Genomic DNA, 16,687 nt, shown 5'->3' on the forward strand with positions numbered 1-16,687 from the left:
ATTTTTTTTTTAACTTTTACAAGCATCGCACAGCAAAACTCAGGCATTAAGATAAATCACACTATAGTACATGGACATCAGTGTGTGCCATTGCTATTTTAAATGGATGAACAGTAGGCTGTGGGTATGGCTCAATGGTAGAGTGCTTGACTAGCATGTGCAAGGCCCTGGGTTCAATCCCCTGTACCTCAAAAACAAAATCAATAGAAATGGACAAGCAGCAAACTGAAACAGGAAGACAGGCTAAAGACATCCATATGTGTGGATGCTTGAATAACTATAGAAGCCTTCATTTCAACAAGTCAGGAAAATATAAGCTATCATTAATGTCAAATAGGGCCAGCACACAAAGGTATGCTGACGAAATGAACAATACTGTACATGCAGTAATCCAAACCATATTAAAGCTAGGGCCACAATAAGCTTATTGTGAATTAGGAATGAACTAGTCTTGCATCTATGAGGAAGCCAAGCCAACATACACGTGTGGCCATAAAAGTTTCTCACGAGATCAGATTACAGACTCAGAACTGGACAAACATTCTCTCTTGAAATAGTGCTACAGGATTTCTTTTAATAAGGTTCACCTTTATTTCCTGCATGCTAAAAGGCCCACATTCCACAAGAACATAACAGACTAAGAGTAATAAATAATCCATCACACTCCAATTTAAGAGAGATATCATCTGGCTCAGTGGTTAAGAGTATTGGCTGCCCCTCCAGAGGACCCAGGTTCAATTCCCAGCACCCACATGGCAGCTCACACCTGTCAGTAACTCCAGTTCCAGGGGATCCAACTCTCTCACACAGACATACATGCAGGCAAAATACCAATGTACATAAAATAAAAATAAATAAACTATTTTAAAATGCATTTATTTAAAAAAAAGAAGGAAAAGAAAAGAAAGGTAGCTTCACTAACAAGGGAGCAGACTCTGCTCACCTTCCTTTGTTATGGGAACTCATTTCTCCGCGAGGCGAGCTGCACTTATCGACAAACAGTAGACAAGCACAAAGAAGGGAAATCAGAGGCAGAACAGCCACGGTGGCCACATTCACCTGAATCAGATAGAGTTGAAACACGTAAGCCCAACGCAGTGGGTTGGAGGGTCAATGTAGTGACAGTGTTTGCCTCCGATGCACAAGGCCCTCAGTTCAATCCCCGGCACTGCCCCCAAAGAATCAAATATAGAGCAATAAATTCGTGTCCGCTACACTTAACACAGCCTGTGTGTATGTTACAATGTTGGTTTTTATAAAGTATCCTTGAGATTGTAACATTAGCAATACATTTGTAAACAATTTTCCCATGAATTTCAATGAATAAAAACCAACAAACATTTATACTCCAAGTTTCAAAATTATCAAAGGAATGAATGTAATCAGCAAAGAAGGGAATTCAAATGTTGAAATCATTTGAGGAATAGTCTCTATGATGCATTCATTGAATACAAAGAATTCAAGAAAAATATATATAATGCAACTTGATTTCCAACTTTCTTAAGCTTAAACCCCAGAAAGTCATGCTTCATATTCTTCTGGTTCATCCACAGCATCTCCAGTCTCCTGTTCATCTGCTAACAAAATAATCACAGTGATTATACAATCAGAAACATATGCATAATTAAGAAAAATCGTCAGTCAGAAACACACACATAATTAAGAAAAATCATTCAGCCTATTAAGCATTAAGTCATTCATTCTGCTGTATAACACAATGACCACAGCCTATTTGCTATGACAGTCACCACAAACTGCAGACAAGTCCACAGGGAAAAAGAAGGCGTCTGTCTTCACTGGAGTTACAGTTCAGAAAACAATTGAGGGTTGAAAGACTGAAGATTTAGGGGAAGACATCAAAATTACCTTTTTGCTTTCTACTAAGTTTCTGAGGAGTAGGCTGAAGCCCAAAGTAAATGCTCCATGGAGGACAGAGGAGACCGATAGCCTTTTTCCTCTTAAAAGAGAGGGGGAAGAAATGTTCCACCAATGGGGCATATTTTTCTACCTTCGATAGAAAAGTTAGCAAAAAAGGTAGAACCACAATGAAATCAAATAAGAGAAGACAATAAAAGAGGAGTAAGGAGAAAGCTGTAGGACGTGTGATCAAAAACTGTCAGTTCCTCAAAAGATTACCATAGGCCTGGCAATTCCACTCCTAGGTATATGCCCAAGCTGGGGGGTCGATGGGGGTGGGGACGGGGAAAACCAGGATGTACAGGGAGCTGGCACAGATAAGAAAGGGACATGCATTCCCTGTGCTTTGTAAATTTGAGTCCTTCTCTGTGCAGTGGTCAAATCCCACCCAGTGAAGGGCAGTTCACCCTTGGGGACTGACCTTTAATTCCACCTCCCATCTCCCCAGTATTGACTGTTCCTTCTGTAATGTTATCCAACTCAATATTGACTCTGATTTTGAGCCTAAGTGATTAAAGAAACGGGAATCAGGAGAAAAATGGGAGTTAAGAGGGAAAGACGAAGAAATGAGTGTGGGGTTGTCAAGTTGCCTGGAAGTCAGGTAGAAACATGGGACCAGAGTGTTAGTTCAAGATCAACCAGTCATAGACCTCAAAGGGAATAGATAGAGACATATGATAGATCGATAGATAGATAGATAGATAGATAGATAGATAGATAGATAGATAGATAGATAGATACATAGATACATAGATACATAGATACATAGATAGATACATAGATAGATACATAGATAGATAGATGATAGATAGATACATAGATAGATAGAGACATATGATAGATAGATAGATGATAGATAGATAGATAGATAGATAGATAGATAGATAGATAGATGATAGATAGATACATAGATACATAGATGATGGGTGGGTGGTTGGGTAGGTGGTGGATGGATGGATGGATGGATGGATGGATGGATGGATGGATGGATGGATGGATGGGTAGGTAGGTAGGTAGATAGGCAGGTAGATAGATAGATAGACAGACAGACAGACAGACAGATAATGGGCTTTAAAGTAGACTACATTAAAGGTTAAAGTTTAAGCTGTTTAAATAGGCTCACAAATTATGACATTAATTTCTGACACGGATTAGTAATTTAATACTTGTTCATGTTAAAACCTACCCATAGTGACTGACTCCTGTGCCACTGTACTATTGTAAAATGCAAGACTGAACCATGGCACCATATCTGGAAATGTAAGAGTGATCTGGGCAGTTATTTCACATCTGAGCATGGTATCTTACAAACCCACTCCCTGAAAGAAAATTTTAATCACTAAAGGTTGAAATCTTTTTAAAGATTAGAAATACTTTCTCTTTTTCTCTAAAACCAATGTTTTCTGGATATCAGAATTATAATGAAGGATAATACACTCAGAAGAGTGTTAACCTCTCCTTGACCTCTTAAGAACATTGATAAATAAGCACCTAGGTTTGCAAGCTCCTAATGATAGAGTCTGGGCTTACATTAGATGTGCATCACTGCATTCTCATCTAATTTAACTCACAATATCTTTATGTTGAGATGATTCTGAGAAATATTCACAAAACACATGCTCTCCAGCCTACCTACTGCTGGTTTCTCTGGATGGCTGAGTTTCGGCTGTTGGTCATCTGAGGAGGAGTCCACATTGATGTCATCCAGGGGATCATCCAAGAAAGGGGGCTTTTTTAGTCTCCCAATGCCAATGGTCTTTGACATAAAATAGTCTGCTGCATCGTTGAAAGCCCCCTCCTCTGAGAACTGGAGGCACTTCATGGTCTCCACTTCAATGATGAGAGCTTCTGGTTTGTAGTGCCCAGCCAAGGCTTTGGTGAGATAGGAGCCTACAGCAGACCCACATCCCTCCTTCTCGGGCCTGTTTGCATCATCTAGCTGGGTTTTCTGGACCTTGGCTTCGGACTCATCTAGTAACTCACAGAGGGCGGATGGGCAAAGCTGTGGGGGCCCAAGTGCTGTATCAATAGCTTTATCTTCTCTTTCAGAAGAAAGGCCAAGAGGGATGCATTTCTGTTGGGATACACACTCATCCAGGAGACACTTGAGCTGTTCCTCAGAGAGACGAAATGTGAAGTTTAACTGAGGAAACAGATCAAAAGTTTTCATAGTCAGTTGGCTGATTAAATATGTTTATTCTGGGTAAACTTCCAGGAATACAGTAGAACTTCAAGTGTCAGGAAAGTCCACACCCAACACATGCAACCGGGAAACTAAGTTGTTTTCAAGAGTCCAAAGCTGTAGGACACAAAAACAGTAACCTACAGAATAGATTTAGAATTAACTGTACACAGTAATGTACAGTTACCTCTGGAGGAGGTAATCATATAACACAGATAAAAATGAACCACCGCACCATCCACTAGCACCCTCCTGACACAGAGAAACATCAGGAGTCAAAGATGAAGTCTCTTCCACTGGGTCACAAGGAAAGGAATCCTTCCATAATTTCCAGTCTGAATTCCTCTGTCTCCACCCAGTCCTCAGTGGAAGCCACATGCAACTCAATTCTGAAACTGGGGGAAACAAGGACCAATGGCACCTGCCCCCCGGGATTCACCACTCATGTGTCTGTCCACAGCTCTCAGTAGACAATACTGCTGAGGACAGAAAAGGAAGGCTGAAGGTGTGGCCCATCCTGAGATGTGTAATTGCTTCAAAGTTACAGGCCCAGGCAGAGGCCAGGGGCATTCCAAGAGCAGTGCATTCGGGTAGAAAGATTTGATCACATGGATTCCATCTCTACTTGTAAAGATTATCCAGGGCTGAGTGTTTTAAACAAGACATGAATTTAAAAACACTTTTTTCCAGTCATGTGCCACCACACCTGGTTTATACCACAGAGACTTGAACCCAGGACTCTGTGCATGGTAGGCAAGCTATTCTACCAACTGAGTTAAGAGTGGCTGGTGTGTATTGACTATATGTGTGAAACTGTCTAAAAACAAATGTAAATAACTTTAAAAACTCACATTTTTCTTCCAGTGATGTTCTGAGGAAACATAAAATGAATCAGTTCAGAAAGGAATGGTTATCCTTCATTGAAACACAATGAAGAAGTGCCCTCCTCCAGTAAGTCAGCATTCAAAGACATGGAGGAAAACACTAATTTGCCTGCTTGACAACAAGAAGGCCCCATAAGAAAGCTTAATCATCATTTGCAACGGCCATAACTTCTACCTCAGCAATACTCTTTGCCTACTGTGAAAATACACAAAGAAGGGATGAAAGATACACCTCAGTGGGAAAGTATCTGTCTAGCATGTACAAGGCCCTGAGTTCAATCCCTAGTAACACACACACACACACACACACACACACACACACACACACACACACACACACACACCCCAAAACCAGAAGAAGCAGCTAAATATTCTGTATATGTTGTATATGTAAATGTATAGTACTGGCTGTTCTGACTATTACTAGGACAAGCATAGCTAACTCCCTACTCTTTCATACCCGACTGCTTCTCAGGCAGCTACCAAACAGTCTAGTAAGACAAGTTTTGCATCATGCTTTTAAAATAATCTGTAAAACTCAGTGATTTCAGGCATGGTTATGCATGTCTTTAATCCCAGCATTCAGGAAGACAGAAGCAAGGGGATCTCTGTGAGTCCAAGGCCAGCTTGGTCTACATAGTGAGTTCCAGGCCAGCCAGAGTTACATGGTATGACCCTGTCTCAAACAAAAATTGTTTAATAAAATAAAAACTCAGTGGCGACCACCACTGTGAGTTTGACGATAATAAGAAATTGATTGTCTAGACATTTTTTCTTAGTGATAATCTGGAATACAATTCAGATAGCTCAACCTGAAGTTAATATACATGTGAAGAAATAGGCATTGAATTGTATGGTAGCAAATCCTACTTTTAATAAACAACTTCCAGGATGCAGATGTGGCAATGTTCCCATTTTGAGAGCATTTCCTTCACCCTACTATGTAAATCTCATCAACTGGACAGTGAAGGCAGTTCTAGCACAGCAGTAGGTGCTTAAAATACACCTTCCCATGCTGCTTATATAAAATTATTTGCAAGGGGACTACCAGCTGGGTCTAGAAAGAAGACACTACATACACATCCTCACTGAATGTTGTCATTATGAAACTGTCAGACAACAGAACAATTGGACCCTGATGGAGCAGGAGAATAAAGAACTGTGGAAGCTGGGTCTCTGGGGTAACAGGGAGGGGGAACTGGTAAGTAATCTGCTATGCCTGGCTGCTTCCAAGAGTAACACTGATAGGCTAGAAGCCTGGAAATTCTGACGATGAATTTGGCTAGATACCCAGAAGAATAGAGCAATTATGAACTCTAGGAGGAAAGCAAAACATCTTATAAAAATGAAGGGTCTAGGATCAAACACACACAGAGGAGGGCGAAGAGTGAGAAGTAAGCAAAAGAAAAATAACTTGTATCTGGAGGGCAAACAAAGACCTTAGAAACGGGAAGATGAAGATGATGAAGATGCTCTCTCAACTAACTTCTAAATTTTTTTTATAAACAACTAGCATTTTAAAAAGAGATAAAGGGCAGAGGTGCTGGTGGGGGGCAGGTGCATACTTTATGTGCAAGGCTCTGGGTTCAGTCCTCAGTATCACCAAAATGTAAAGAAAAACAAAAGTGAATGAAGAAATACTTCCTGTTGACACAGGAGAGCAGCCTGGCTATGAGCACAAAACACTTTTAAAAATAGAACTTGCATTCTTTCGCCTGTCCACAACACAGGGGTGAACTGTTGGAACTTTTTCCTCTCAAAACATTACCGGCAAAAGTGAATCGAATATAGTAATCTTGAAAAATTAAGTTAGTTCAGTGTTTCTGGGTGGCACTGTAGATCAGAAAATGCCACATGAGCCACTTTTCCCATCTTGTGGTTCCCAACAGAGCCTTGCCCACAGAAAAACTCAATAAATGGCCATGGTGGAAATCAAATAAGTGAGGAAGGTCCGGGGTGCTTGGGAAAGTACTTTACCGCATAAGCTGCCCACAGGTGATAGACTGGACCATACTCAGGCTCTCTACAGCCATCCCCGACCATGATGGCCAAGGCTTCATCCAGATTGCTCATGACACGCCTGAGCTGGTGAGCTCCATAACTGAACCATTCAGTGTAGGAAGTCGAGGAGCCTGCTCAAGCATTCACGTCCGTGTCAGCTGATTTCCACATTCTCATAAACCAGTCACTCTTATCATTCCTGCCCATCCAGTGCATCCAGGCTTCATTTGCTACAGCTGAGAACAAAAGCCCCTCTTCCCATCTTCATTTCAGCTGCCCTTTTAGGGGTCCTCTCTCCTTTGATTTTTTTTACAAGCATATACCATAGTCTGAGGACATTTCTCACATGACTCCTTTCTCCTTCCTATTCATCCCTCTGTTCCCCTAAGCTGTTTTACTTCTACTTTTATATCATAGCTCTGTGTGTGTGTGTCTGTCTGTCTGTCTGTCCGTCTTTCTGTGTAAGAGCCACAGTTAGAGAAAACCAACCAATAGTTGTCTTTCTGAGACTGGCTTCATTTACTCCATACAATTATCTCCAGTTGCATCCATTTTCCTGTAGACAATACAGCTTCGTTCTTTATGGGTTTGAAAAAAAGCCCTACTGAATATTCACACATTTTCCTTACCCTCTCCCCTGTTGCTGGACACCTTGGTTGGCTCCATAACTTAGCTACTGTGAGCAATACTATAATAAACAACTGCTGTGTGAGTATCTCTGTGGTACAGTAAGTTGGACTCCTCTAGCTAAGTACCCAGGAATATGTGGCCAAGTCACATCAGATATTTGTTTTGAGAAACCTCCATGCTGACTCTCACAGTGGCCACACCAATTCAGCTCTCCACCAGCAGTGCCTAAGGTTCTCTTCAGTCCACATCCACCAGCATTGACTCCTTCTGATTTTCTTAATGTCTACCTTCTAGCGGGGTGGGATGGGATCTCAACGTAGTTTTGATTTGTATTCCTGTAAAGTCCTCCATCCAGATAACGCCACTTTGGGTAGAGGAATTAAATCTGATTCAGGGGAAACTTTCAGTTGCTGGAGATGAAGCAGATGTGAACTGCCTGTTCCCATCCCTACCCCTCCTCCTGTGCTCAACATCTACAGTTTCCCCAGCCATAAAAATCTCTAATTATTTGGGCATCGGATTTGTTGACAGAGCCATTGAGATTAGGTGTGTAATGCAAACAACCGTAAAATCCACCATTACAAGCTTGCAGAAGCAATCTGGGGCTTTGATGTGAGCTTAAGTTGTCAGGCATCTTTTCCTCAACAGAGTTTCTAAAGAACACCATAAAAAAAAAAAAAAATTCCATATCACAGGGGAGAATGGGTGGGCAGACAGAGTGTCCTAAGTACTCAACCACAAGAGCAAAGGTAAAAGGATTTCATTAAAAACTACTTCTACTTCAAAACAAACAACTAGAAAACATTCCACCCTTGGCTAAGCTACCAAGATAGAAGTTTACGACTCTCTGAAATCACTGCTGGAAACACACGGGTAGTCGTTTATTTTAGTCACATTTTAAGGAGTATAATCAATAGAAACATTTTATTTTTTAAAAAGGCTGGGCGTGGCTAGAGAGACGGCTCAGCACTTAAGAACATGTACTAATCTAGAGAACTAGAGTTTGGATCCCAGTGCCCATGTTACTCGGCTCACAACCACCTGTAACTCCAGCTCCAAGGATTCCAAAGCCTTCTTCTGGCCTCTGTGCATGCTCGAGCATGTACACACACACACACACACACACACACACACACACACACACACACACAGAGAGAGAGAGAGAGAGAGAGAGAGAGAGAGAGCATTCATTCACACAGACATACACATAAAAAATAAATTCAAAAAGAAAAGGGTGACAAAGTCACAGGTATGGCATCTAAGAGGTCATTTAATGGACAGCAAGAAGAAGAAACGAAGTTCAACAGGCTTTCGGGAGTCCAGAGCTGAGCTACCGGGAGCTCCATCAAGGGTTCATCACTCTCTTTCTGGTCCATGTCTCTTAATGTACTCCTTCCAGATGCATCCTCCTCTCTGCCAAGCAGCCTCTCTACAACGCCACTCACCCGTGCAACTGGCGCCCACCAGTGACTATGGACACTTTGACCTTTAGATCCAGTTTTCAACAAGGTATCTTTACCATCATTGTCAAGTTGATGGACCTACTGTATCAAGTTCAAGTCTAATCACCTGTAGTGGGGCTCACGGAGTACAAACATGGCCATCCAAGTCAATGCTTCTGGCAGAACTGTGGGTAGGAATGATTTCCCCAGAGTAGACATAAGCAGGGCAGGAGATAAAGCCCAAATCTACTGGGATTAAAAATGTGTGCCACACTGCCTGGCTCTGTTTTCTCCCCTAGACTGAGTCAATCTCATATAGTCCAGGGTACTCTGGATCTCTGCCTCCTGAGTGCTAGGATTGAAGGTGTGTGCCACCACTGCCCGGCCTCTATATCTAATCTGGTGGCTTGTTCTGTTCTCTGATCTTCAGGCAAATTTTATTAGGGTACACAATATATCACCATACTCCCCTCTCCTACCTTCCTCTCTTGCCCTGGGGCTTCCCCAGTCACATAAAGGTGGATCTGACAACATACTGTTGCTAGGAGGTGTTCTTTGGGGCAGATCTGCTGTGTTTTTAATCAAAAATAGAAGCTGTCTGGACAGAAGGGAGCCTGAATTGTAGTCAAAAGGAAAGCAAGGGTCACTGCCAGAGAAACTGAAAAGTGTGAGGTGTGAGGGATGAGGCAAGGCCATAAACAGCAAAGTGAGTCAGTCCCAGGTTAGAAGCTGGGAGAGTTAGAGGAGAGAAAACCATTGAGTGTGATGAAGGGCAAGGCAAACGGCCCTGAAAAGAGGCGGTGAATTTTCTGGTAATGTTGACATAGTTAGAAAGATGTGGATACGCATAGGAGAGAGAAAGAGCAACTTCACTGCTCTGATTTCTAGTAGGGTGGCTGGTCATGAGGGGTCCTGATTTCTCTATTTTGTGGGAGAACTGCAATTAGAGGATTGCAGGGGATTGCTGCTTCCAAATAATAGAGACAGTTGGATCAGGTCCCCTTTGTTCTGGGCAAGTCACTGGAATAGCCTTTATCACACAACTATCACTTCCCCTTCCTGAAACCAGGCCAGAGCTCTAGCTCTACAGAAAAGGGAGTCTGACCGCCCTACTCCATTTTCCCAGAAAAATAAGGTTGGCTGGGGCATAAGGTATGTAAGTTTGCAAAAACAATCTAAAAGTGGTTCTAGGTTGAGTATAAGTTCATATCACAAAGGACTAGATGATTTCTCCATACCTTACCCCTGGAAAGAATATCCAGTATGTCACTCCCACAATTCACTGGGACTGTTGACTTTCTGCCTTGTGTGAGCTATAAGAATCGTTTGCATGGTTGAAGCATGGTTCCATACTCAAAGTATATGCTGAGTTTTATTAAAAACAAGTAAGACGAGTTAAGGGAGGTCATGATGGGAGCAGAAGTCAAGGAGTCCATTAGCCAACTGTCTTAACCATGGGCAGAGCCAATCTTGCCTCACTCCATCTAAGAGTCAGCTGGTAGTGAGTTAAATTGGAAATACTATGTGTCACTGACCCCTCAGGAACCTCTCTAGCTCACAGGGGCTGTCTCTCTACAGCTTGTTACCTTGTCCTTGTCATTACCTAAGCTTTGAACCAAAACTACAGTACCACTTAAACACTGTCCCTAGGATCTTTAACAATGGTTTCTTGGTTGGACTGAGATGGCTGCTAAGCACAGGGTCACCTTGCAGAAGAACTCATCTAAGGCCAGGTCAGATCAACAAGGGTTGAATGATAATAAATAATAATAAATGATATCCACTCACATTTAGCCAAGAATGGCACTAAGGAGTCTGTTTATTGATACAAAATCAAGGTAGAGACAAAGTAGTGGTACCTGGTCTCATACAATCTGTCAAGAGCTTGGATGAGGACTTGACTCAGGACCATAAATACTCCTGATTTCCAGAGATGGGGCCACAATATGTGATCAATTCACATTCATAGCTACCCCAAGGATGATTCCTGTAGCTTGTGAGATGATTTATATAGATGTCCCTCCTCCATGAGAGAGAACAGTCACCTGGACCCCATCCACACAAGAAACAATGTTCAACCTTAGGAACTAGAAAGAGGAGTTGAGCAATCTCTTGCATAATCAAGAAATTTCCTCACAACACTATGTCCAGGAGCCAAGCTGTCCTGCCGCTGAAACACTCCAGGGTGAGGAGATCCAGTTTGCCCATCACCTAGATCTGCACATGTGTGATAGCCAATAGCAAGAGAACACATACTAGACAGTGGTTCTCAACCTTCCTGATGCTACAACCCTCTAATGCAGTTCCTCATGTTGTGGTGACCCCCAACCATAAAATCACTTTCACTGATACTTCACAACTGTAATTTTGATACTGTTATGAATAGTAATGTAAATATTTTTTGAGAAAGAAGTTTGCCAAAGGGGTCATGACCCACAAGTTGAGAACCACTGCACTAGTATTGCACTAGAGGCCAAGCTAAGGCAAAAGAGTGGAAGCAAGTGGGTCAGGTCCTTCCCCCAGCAGGTGGTCACTCCTATGACACCCCTGGAGATGCCTCCCGACACTAAAACATCAGTCACACTTACCCGCTAGCACTGACCAGATCAGCAACACCTGCTTCCATTTCTTAGCCGTCTCCTTGAATAATTAAGTGGTAACAGCCCAAGCATTTTCCCAAGTTCTGCTGTTCCCAACTGAGACAAGAAGCAACAGCTTCCTAGTCCTGGCAAGACTCTGAGGGTGGCAGCTTGACCTGTTGGGTGAACTGGGTGCCATGAGAACACGTGGCATTCCTCCGCATCTCAGACATGTCTCCAGCACCCTCTCTCCACGCTGTTTTCTGTGCTATGTGCATTCCCACAGCCACGTGGGGAAAGGCCTTGGGTGAAATGTTCCCTAGGCTTGCACATTATCTTTCTAGAAAGTATTGTTTTCTCCCTCAGAGGGATAGGAAACACATTCAGCAGCAGCATAGAGTAGCAAGAGGGAAGCTGGTATCTCTAAGTTTAAATCTGCCCTCTTTTTCCTTCGCTATTTTAAAATTAGACAAATCACAGACCCTCCCGCTCAGACTTCTGATAAAAATGCTAGAATGTAGCTGGCTCCAAAGCAGTAGTTTAAGAAACACTGACAAGGAAGCATTTGTACTGAGAAGCTAGGCATCCATAGAGCTGCTCATGGTGTAAGCCTGATGCGGAAGATTCGGAATGTTAGCCACCACCGGGACGTGAGCATGCAGCCTTCTCAGCAGCTGACAGCAGCAACTACTAGATGAGCTTTCTCAGGAAGCTACCGGCTGAAGTTTGAACTGTCCAAGTTCAACTGGCCCTTAGCTTTGAGGGTCTCTCTGGGGTACCAAGAATGAAGCTTTATAGATAATCTCACAGCACTTGGCAATGAGTAGATTGCCATGGATCCTAATGGATTTGAGAGGCTGGGGCTACAGAGACCATTAGATGCTGGGAGGGAGCCAACATGGGACAAAGGAAGAATGTGACTCTACCAGCTTACTGTGAGGCTGACGACATCTCCAGTACCAGAAAGTACTAAAGCAAGTAACCAGAAAGTGGCTGGTTTCAAGATACTTTTACCTTTGTTCAAAATAATGAGATTTCTGTGTGAGTACGTGGGGGCTGGGGTGTAGGTAACAGATGTCTCTTGCTCCACCCACACAGACATCCACTGTCCCTTTCCCCTGTCCAGACTCTAAGGCAGTGGTTCCCAACCTGTGAGTTGCAACCCCTTTGGGGACCGAGTATCAGATAACCTGCATATCAGAATTTACATTATGATTCATAACAGTAGCAAAATTACAGTTCTGAAGTAGCAATGAAATAATTTTATGGTTGGGGGTCACCACAACATGAAGAAGTGTGTTAAAGGGCCGCAGCGTTAGGAAGGTCGAGAACCCCTGCTCTAAGGCATCAGAACACCTCCTGCTGCCCTCTCCCCTGTGTCCATGTAGGCACACCCTCCCCCATGAAATATACTCTGCCCAAAACCTCAAAGCATTTCCTACTGCCTCACCTCAGAGCCTACCTGTCCTAAAATGTGCTTCCCCGTTACACTCCTGAGACCGCAATATATAACTCTTTCAAGGAATAACTCGAATTTGGAGGAGCCCTTTTGAATCAGAATGACGTAACCCAAAGCCCTGATTCTAGGAAGTCCAGAATCCAGGCCCGCAGCCAGATGGCAGAAAACTATTTGGAAGACATCCATCCCTTTCAGCACTTCAAATCAGGCCACACCAGGCAGAGTCAGTCCTAGCCCAGTTGGACAAACCATCGGTCCTGTCAAATTGCATCAGCTTTGATGTCCCTGCTGGTTATAAACCTCGCACCACGGAGCTAACCTCACATTGAATTTGTTGATGAAGGAGAGCCATTCCTGGTCACAAACAAGTGACCTGCAGCGTTTCCCAGGGTTGAAGTGCTCCTGCAGCCCTGCCCTGTCTAGACACGTATCTGAAGCATCTAATTACCCCGTGCCTTCCGTCCAGCGCACAAAGCCCGACACAAACACAGCACTCCCATTAAAAGCGCTGCTCAGTGAACTGTCCTTTCACATTTCCAGTCTCAAAGTGAGATCGCGGCCACCGGGAATGATACACTGTGGGGAGCACGCTCCAAGCTATGCTGTCCCCCAAATCCTGGAAGCTAAATTCTCTGGCCAGCAAACCAGAAGAGCCACCTAGCGAACTGGACACAAATGCAGAAGGATCTGCGCGGCGTGCTTTGTTGTTTCATAAATGATGCATTCGATGTTCCCTTTCGCATAAAGCTGAGATGAGTCTTTCTGCTTCCCTTCACATCGTCAGGGCCTTTATTAGGCAAGTGTCCAGACAAGCCCATGTCATCAGCCAGTTGCACTGGAGGCAGGCTAAGCTAAGGCTGAGGTAAACAGGGTTGGGAGCACCGCATTGAAATGATAAGAAAATTAAGGCTCGGAGAAACTAAATATCTTCATCCAAGGTCCAGGACTAATAAACAATGCAGCCAGGGCCTTTTCATCTTCACAACGGCCTTCACACAGATGCTCAAAAGAGTTTCAATTCTGTTCCTAGGGAAGCACCTTTACTATGGCAAACGCTTCCCCTTCTGCTTGACATCGGACAGTAGCCTATAGCAAAGCCCCTTTCACCTCACAAGCCCAACGCTAATGTGTGGACAAGAGGAAAGGTCCAGGGGATGGAAGTCACCCTCTGTGTCCCCCAGACATGGAACTCCAGGTTCCACCATTGCAGTACCCTCTGTGACCACCTTCCCAGGACATGCTAAGGTCTTCGAGGAGAGAATTGGGTCCTCTTCAGCCCTGTGTCCCCATATCTTCCCAGGGTCTGGCAAACAACAGACACTTGGTGAAGATTTGTAGACTTCATGATGTCTTGTGTGTGTGTGTGTGTGTGTGTGTGTGTGTGTGTGTGTGTGTGTGTGGACAATTTAGGGGCATCTATTCTCTCCTTCCACCACGTGGGTCCCCAGAGCTTGAACTCAGGTCATCAGGTTTGACAATAAGCACCTTCAGCTGCTGATCCACCTTCACCTTCTTGGGGAGATCTTCCACCTGCTATAGTGACACCCCCTTAAACTCATAGGTCATGGTCTGTTTACTGACCAATGGTCACCGGCCATGGCCTAGCCTAACCCCAGAGCCCTTCCTCCTCCTGAGGCCTTTCCCCCTGGAGTCCACTTTGGGAGGTAACAGTTCAACTAAAACTTTGCCTAAAATTTGGGCAGATCAAATTTGAATTATTAATAATGCTTTAACTCCTGAAGAATTCCCCAACATGGGGAATTTCAGGTTCCATTGAGGGCCAACAGACAGACAATATTGTTGAAGGTACAGGTATGTCTTGTTTTCTCCATGTCACCAGTGATCCACTGGCAGTGACTCACCCCACCTCGGTACAGGTGACAACAGCTGAGGGAAAATGCTTCAGAGTCACACACACATAAATACAACTCAAGAGGAATAAAAAGCCTGAATCGTAGGCCTGTGATATTCCTGGCAAGTCAGACATAGAGATTAATTTCTTCTGCCATAAAAACAGCCAGATAATATTCCATTTTTATTGTGGTAGGGTTTAATTATGGGCATCCACTTGTGTATTTAAAGAGAAAGCCTCACAAACATGCAGCAAAGTGTCTCCTTTCGTAGGCATTTACAGGGCAAAGGCATTCTCAAAAGGGCTTTATTAATAAGGACATGAACAAAACAGGGTCTCCACCTCCATGTGAACACTTTCCAGGAAATAGGTCACACTTTTCTCTTTTGATTCCTAATGATGGGCAGATGAACCCCAGACCCTGTACTACACAGGGTGCTGGGTCACTCCGACAGAACAGGGGCTGTCCGAAGGCTGGCAGGTATAAGGGTTGTCAGTGTGGGGTTGTTGAAAAGACCACCTGGTTAAATACACTAAAAACACCCTGCTGAAGACACAGAGAAAGGGCTTCAGATATTGTACCTTCTGATCATATAATAAAGTATCACTAGAAACCAGACAAAAAATAATGAGTAGTTTAATTTCCATTTGATTACATTTCAAATTAATGTTTTAATGTCAAGTATGTGAAGTAAACCCACAATTTCTCCCCAAATCAAGTACTAAAACTAACTGTGGGGTGATAGCTGGAATCTAAATGGCAAACGGGAGCACGGAGGTGTAGACCCAAAGATGCTTCCACTCACTGCATACAAGCTCCCCACAGCCATGTCTGCCCAGAGCCTGCTGCCAGTTCTCTGCTGTCTTTCCCTGTCTTCACTGGCTTGCTCCCACAGACATGCAGAGGCCATTGTTTCAGCATTTTAACTCTCTCTCTCTCTCTCTCTCTCTCTCTCTCTCTCTCTCTCTCTCTCTCTCTCTCTCTCTCTCTCAAACACACACACACACACACACACACACACACACACACACACACACACACACACACACACTTTTCTTTTTGAGAAGAGTGGGGAGTGGGGTGGGGTTTGTTTGGTACAGGATCTTGCTCTATAGCCCAGGCTAGCCTCAAAATCATGCCAATCCTTCTGCCTCTGCCTTCTGAGTGTTAGGCTTACAAAGCCTGTACACTCATACTTGGCTTCTCACTTTCTTTATGAAAAAAAAAACTGTCTTAAAGTAATTACTCTTAAATTGTCACCAAAATCCTCTTAAAGCCACTGCAAGGGGTTTTCTAACACTTCACTGGCATTTGCTCTTGTCCAAGGACCAGTTCTCCAAATTCCTAAAACAGCAGTCATCGCTCAGTCCCCATCATCACTCCTGGCCTCCCAGCAGTGTGTGACTGTGGTGTAACTGATCCCTCCTCCCTGGGCCTCCAGATCACTGCTGCCTCTCCCTTCTCGCCCTTCCTCCTCCATCCCCTTGGTCTCCAGATCACTGCTGCCTCTCCCTTCTCGCCCTTCCTCCTCCATCCCCTTGGCCTCCAGATCACTGCTACCTCTCCCTTCTCGCTCTTCCTCTTCCATCCCTTTGGCCAGTGTATCTCAACCTCTTTTCCTTAAGGAAAGCCCCAGGGCACAATCTTTGGATCTTTCCCGTTTTTCTCTTCATCTTCACTCTTAGTGACTCCTGGCATCCACACAGTGATGATTCCCAAGTGCAGAGTCTTGCTTGCAGT

The 16,687-nt window shown here is 43.8% G+C and overlaps 1 protein-coding gene across 5 annotated transcripts in view; it reads right to left on the reverse strand.

Annotated features, from left to right (window-relative positions):
- Positions 1-855: 855 nt before the first annotated feature.
- Positions 856-16,687, reverse strand: part of Fsip1 (fibrous sheath interacting protein 1) — a 123,129-nt gene continuing 107,297 nt past the window's right edge. For 2 of the 5 annotated variants that reach the window (XM_052723538.1, XM_052723541.1), the window contains exons 11-12: positions 3,550-4,060; positions 1,601-3,169 (exon numbers count right to left, since the gene is read on the reverse strand). In XM_052723538.1, the coding sequence (XP_052579498.1) occupies positions 3,093-3,169; positions 3,550-4,060 (588 nt within the window). In that variant the 3' untranslated portion in view covers positions 1,601-3,092. Of the gene's footprint in view, positions 1,578-1,598; positions 3,170-3,549; positions 4,061-16,687 lie in introns of those variants that run through there. The other 3 variants (XM_052723540.1, XM_052723539.1, XM_052723542.1) reach the window with 3 other exon arrangements.

The sequence above is a fragment of the Peromyscus californicus genome, unplaced genomic scaffold (assembly GCF_007827085.1).
Source record: "Peromyscus californicus insignis strain IS unplaced genomic scaffold, ASM782708v3 Scaffold_7__1_contigs__length_154581171, whole genome shotgun sequence".
Lineage (NCBI taxonomy): Eukaryota > Metazoa > Chordata > Mammalia > Rodentia > Cricetidae > Peromyscus > Peromyscus californicus.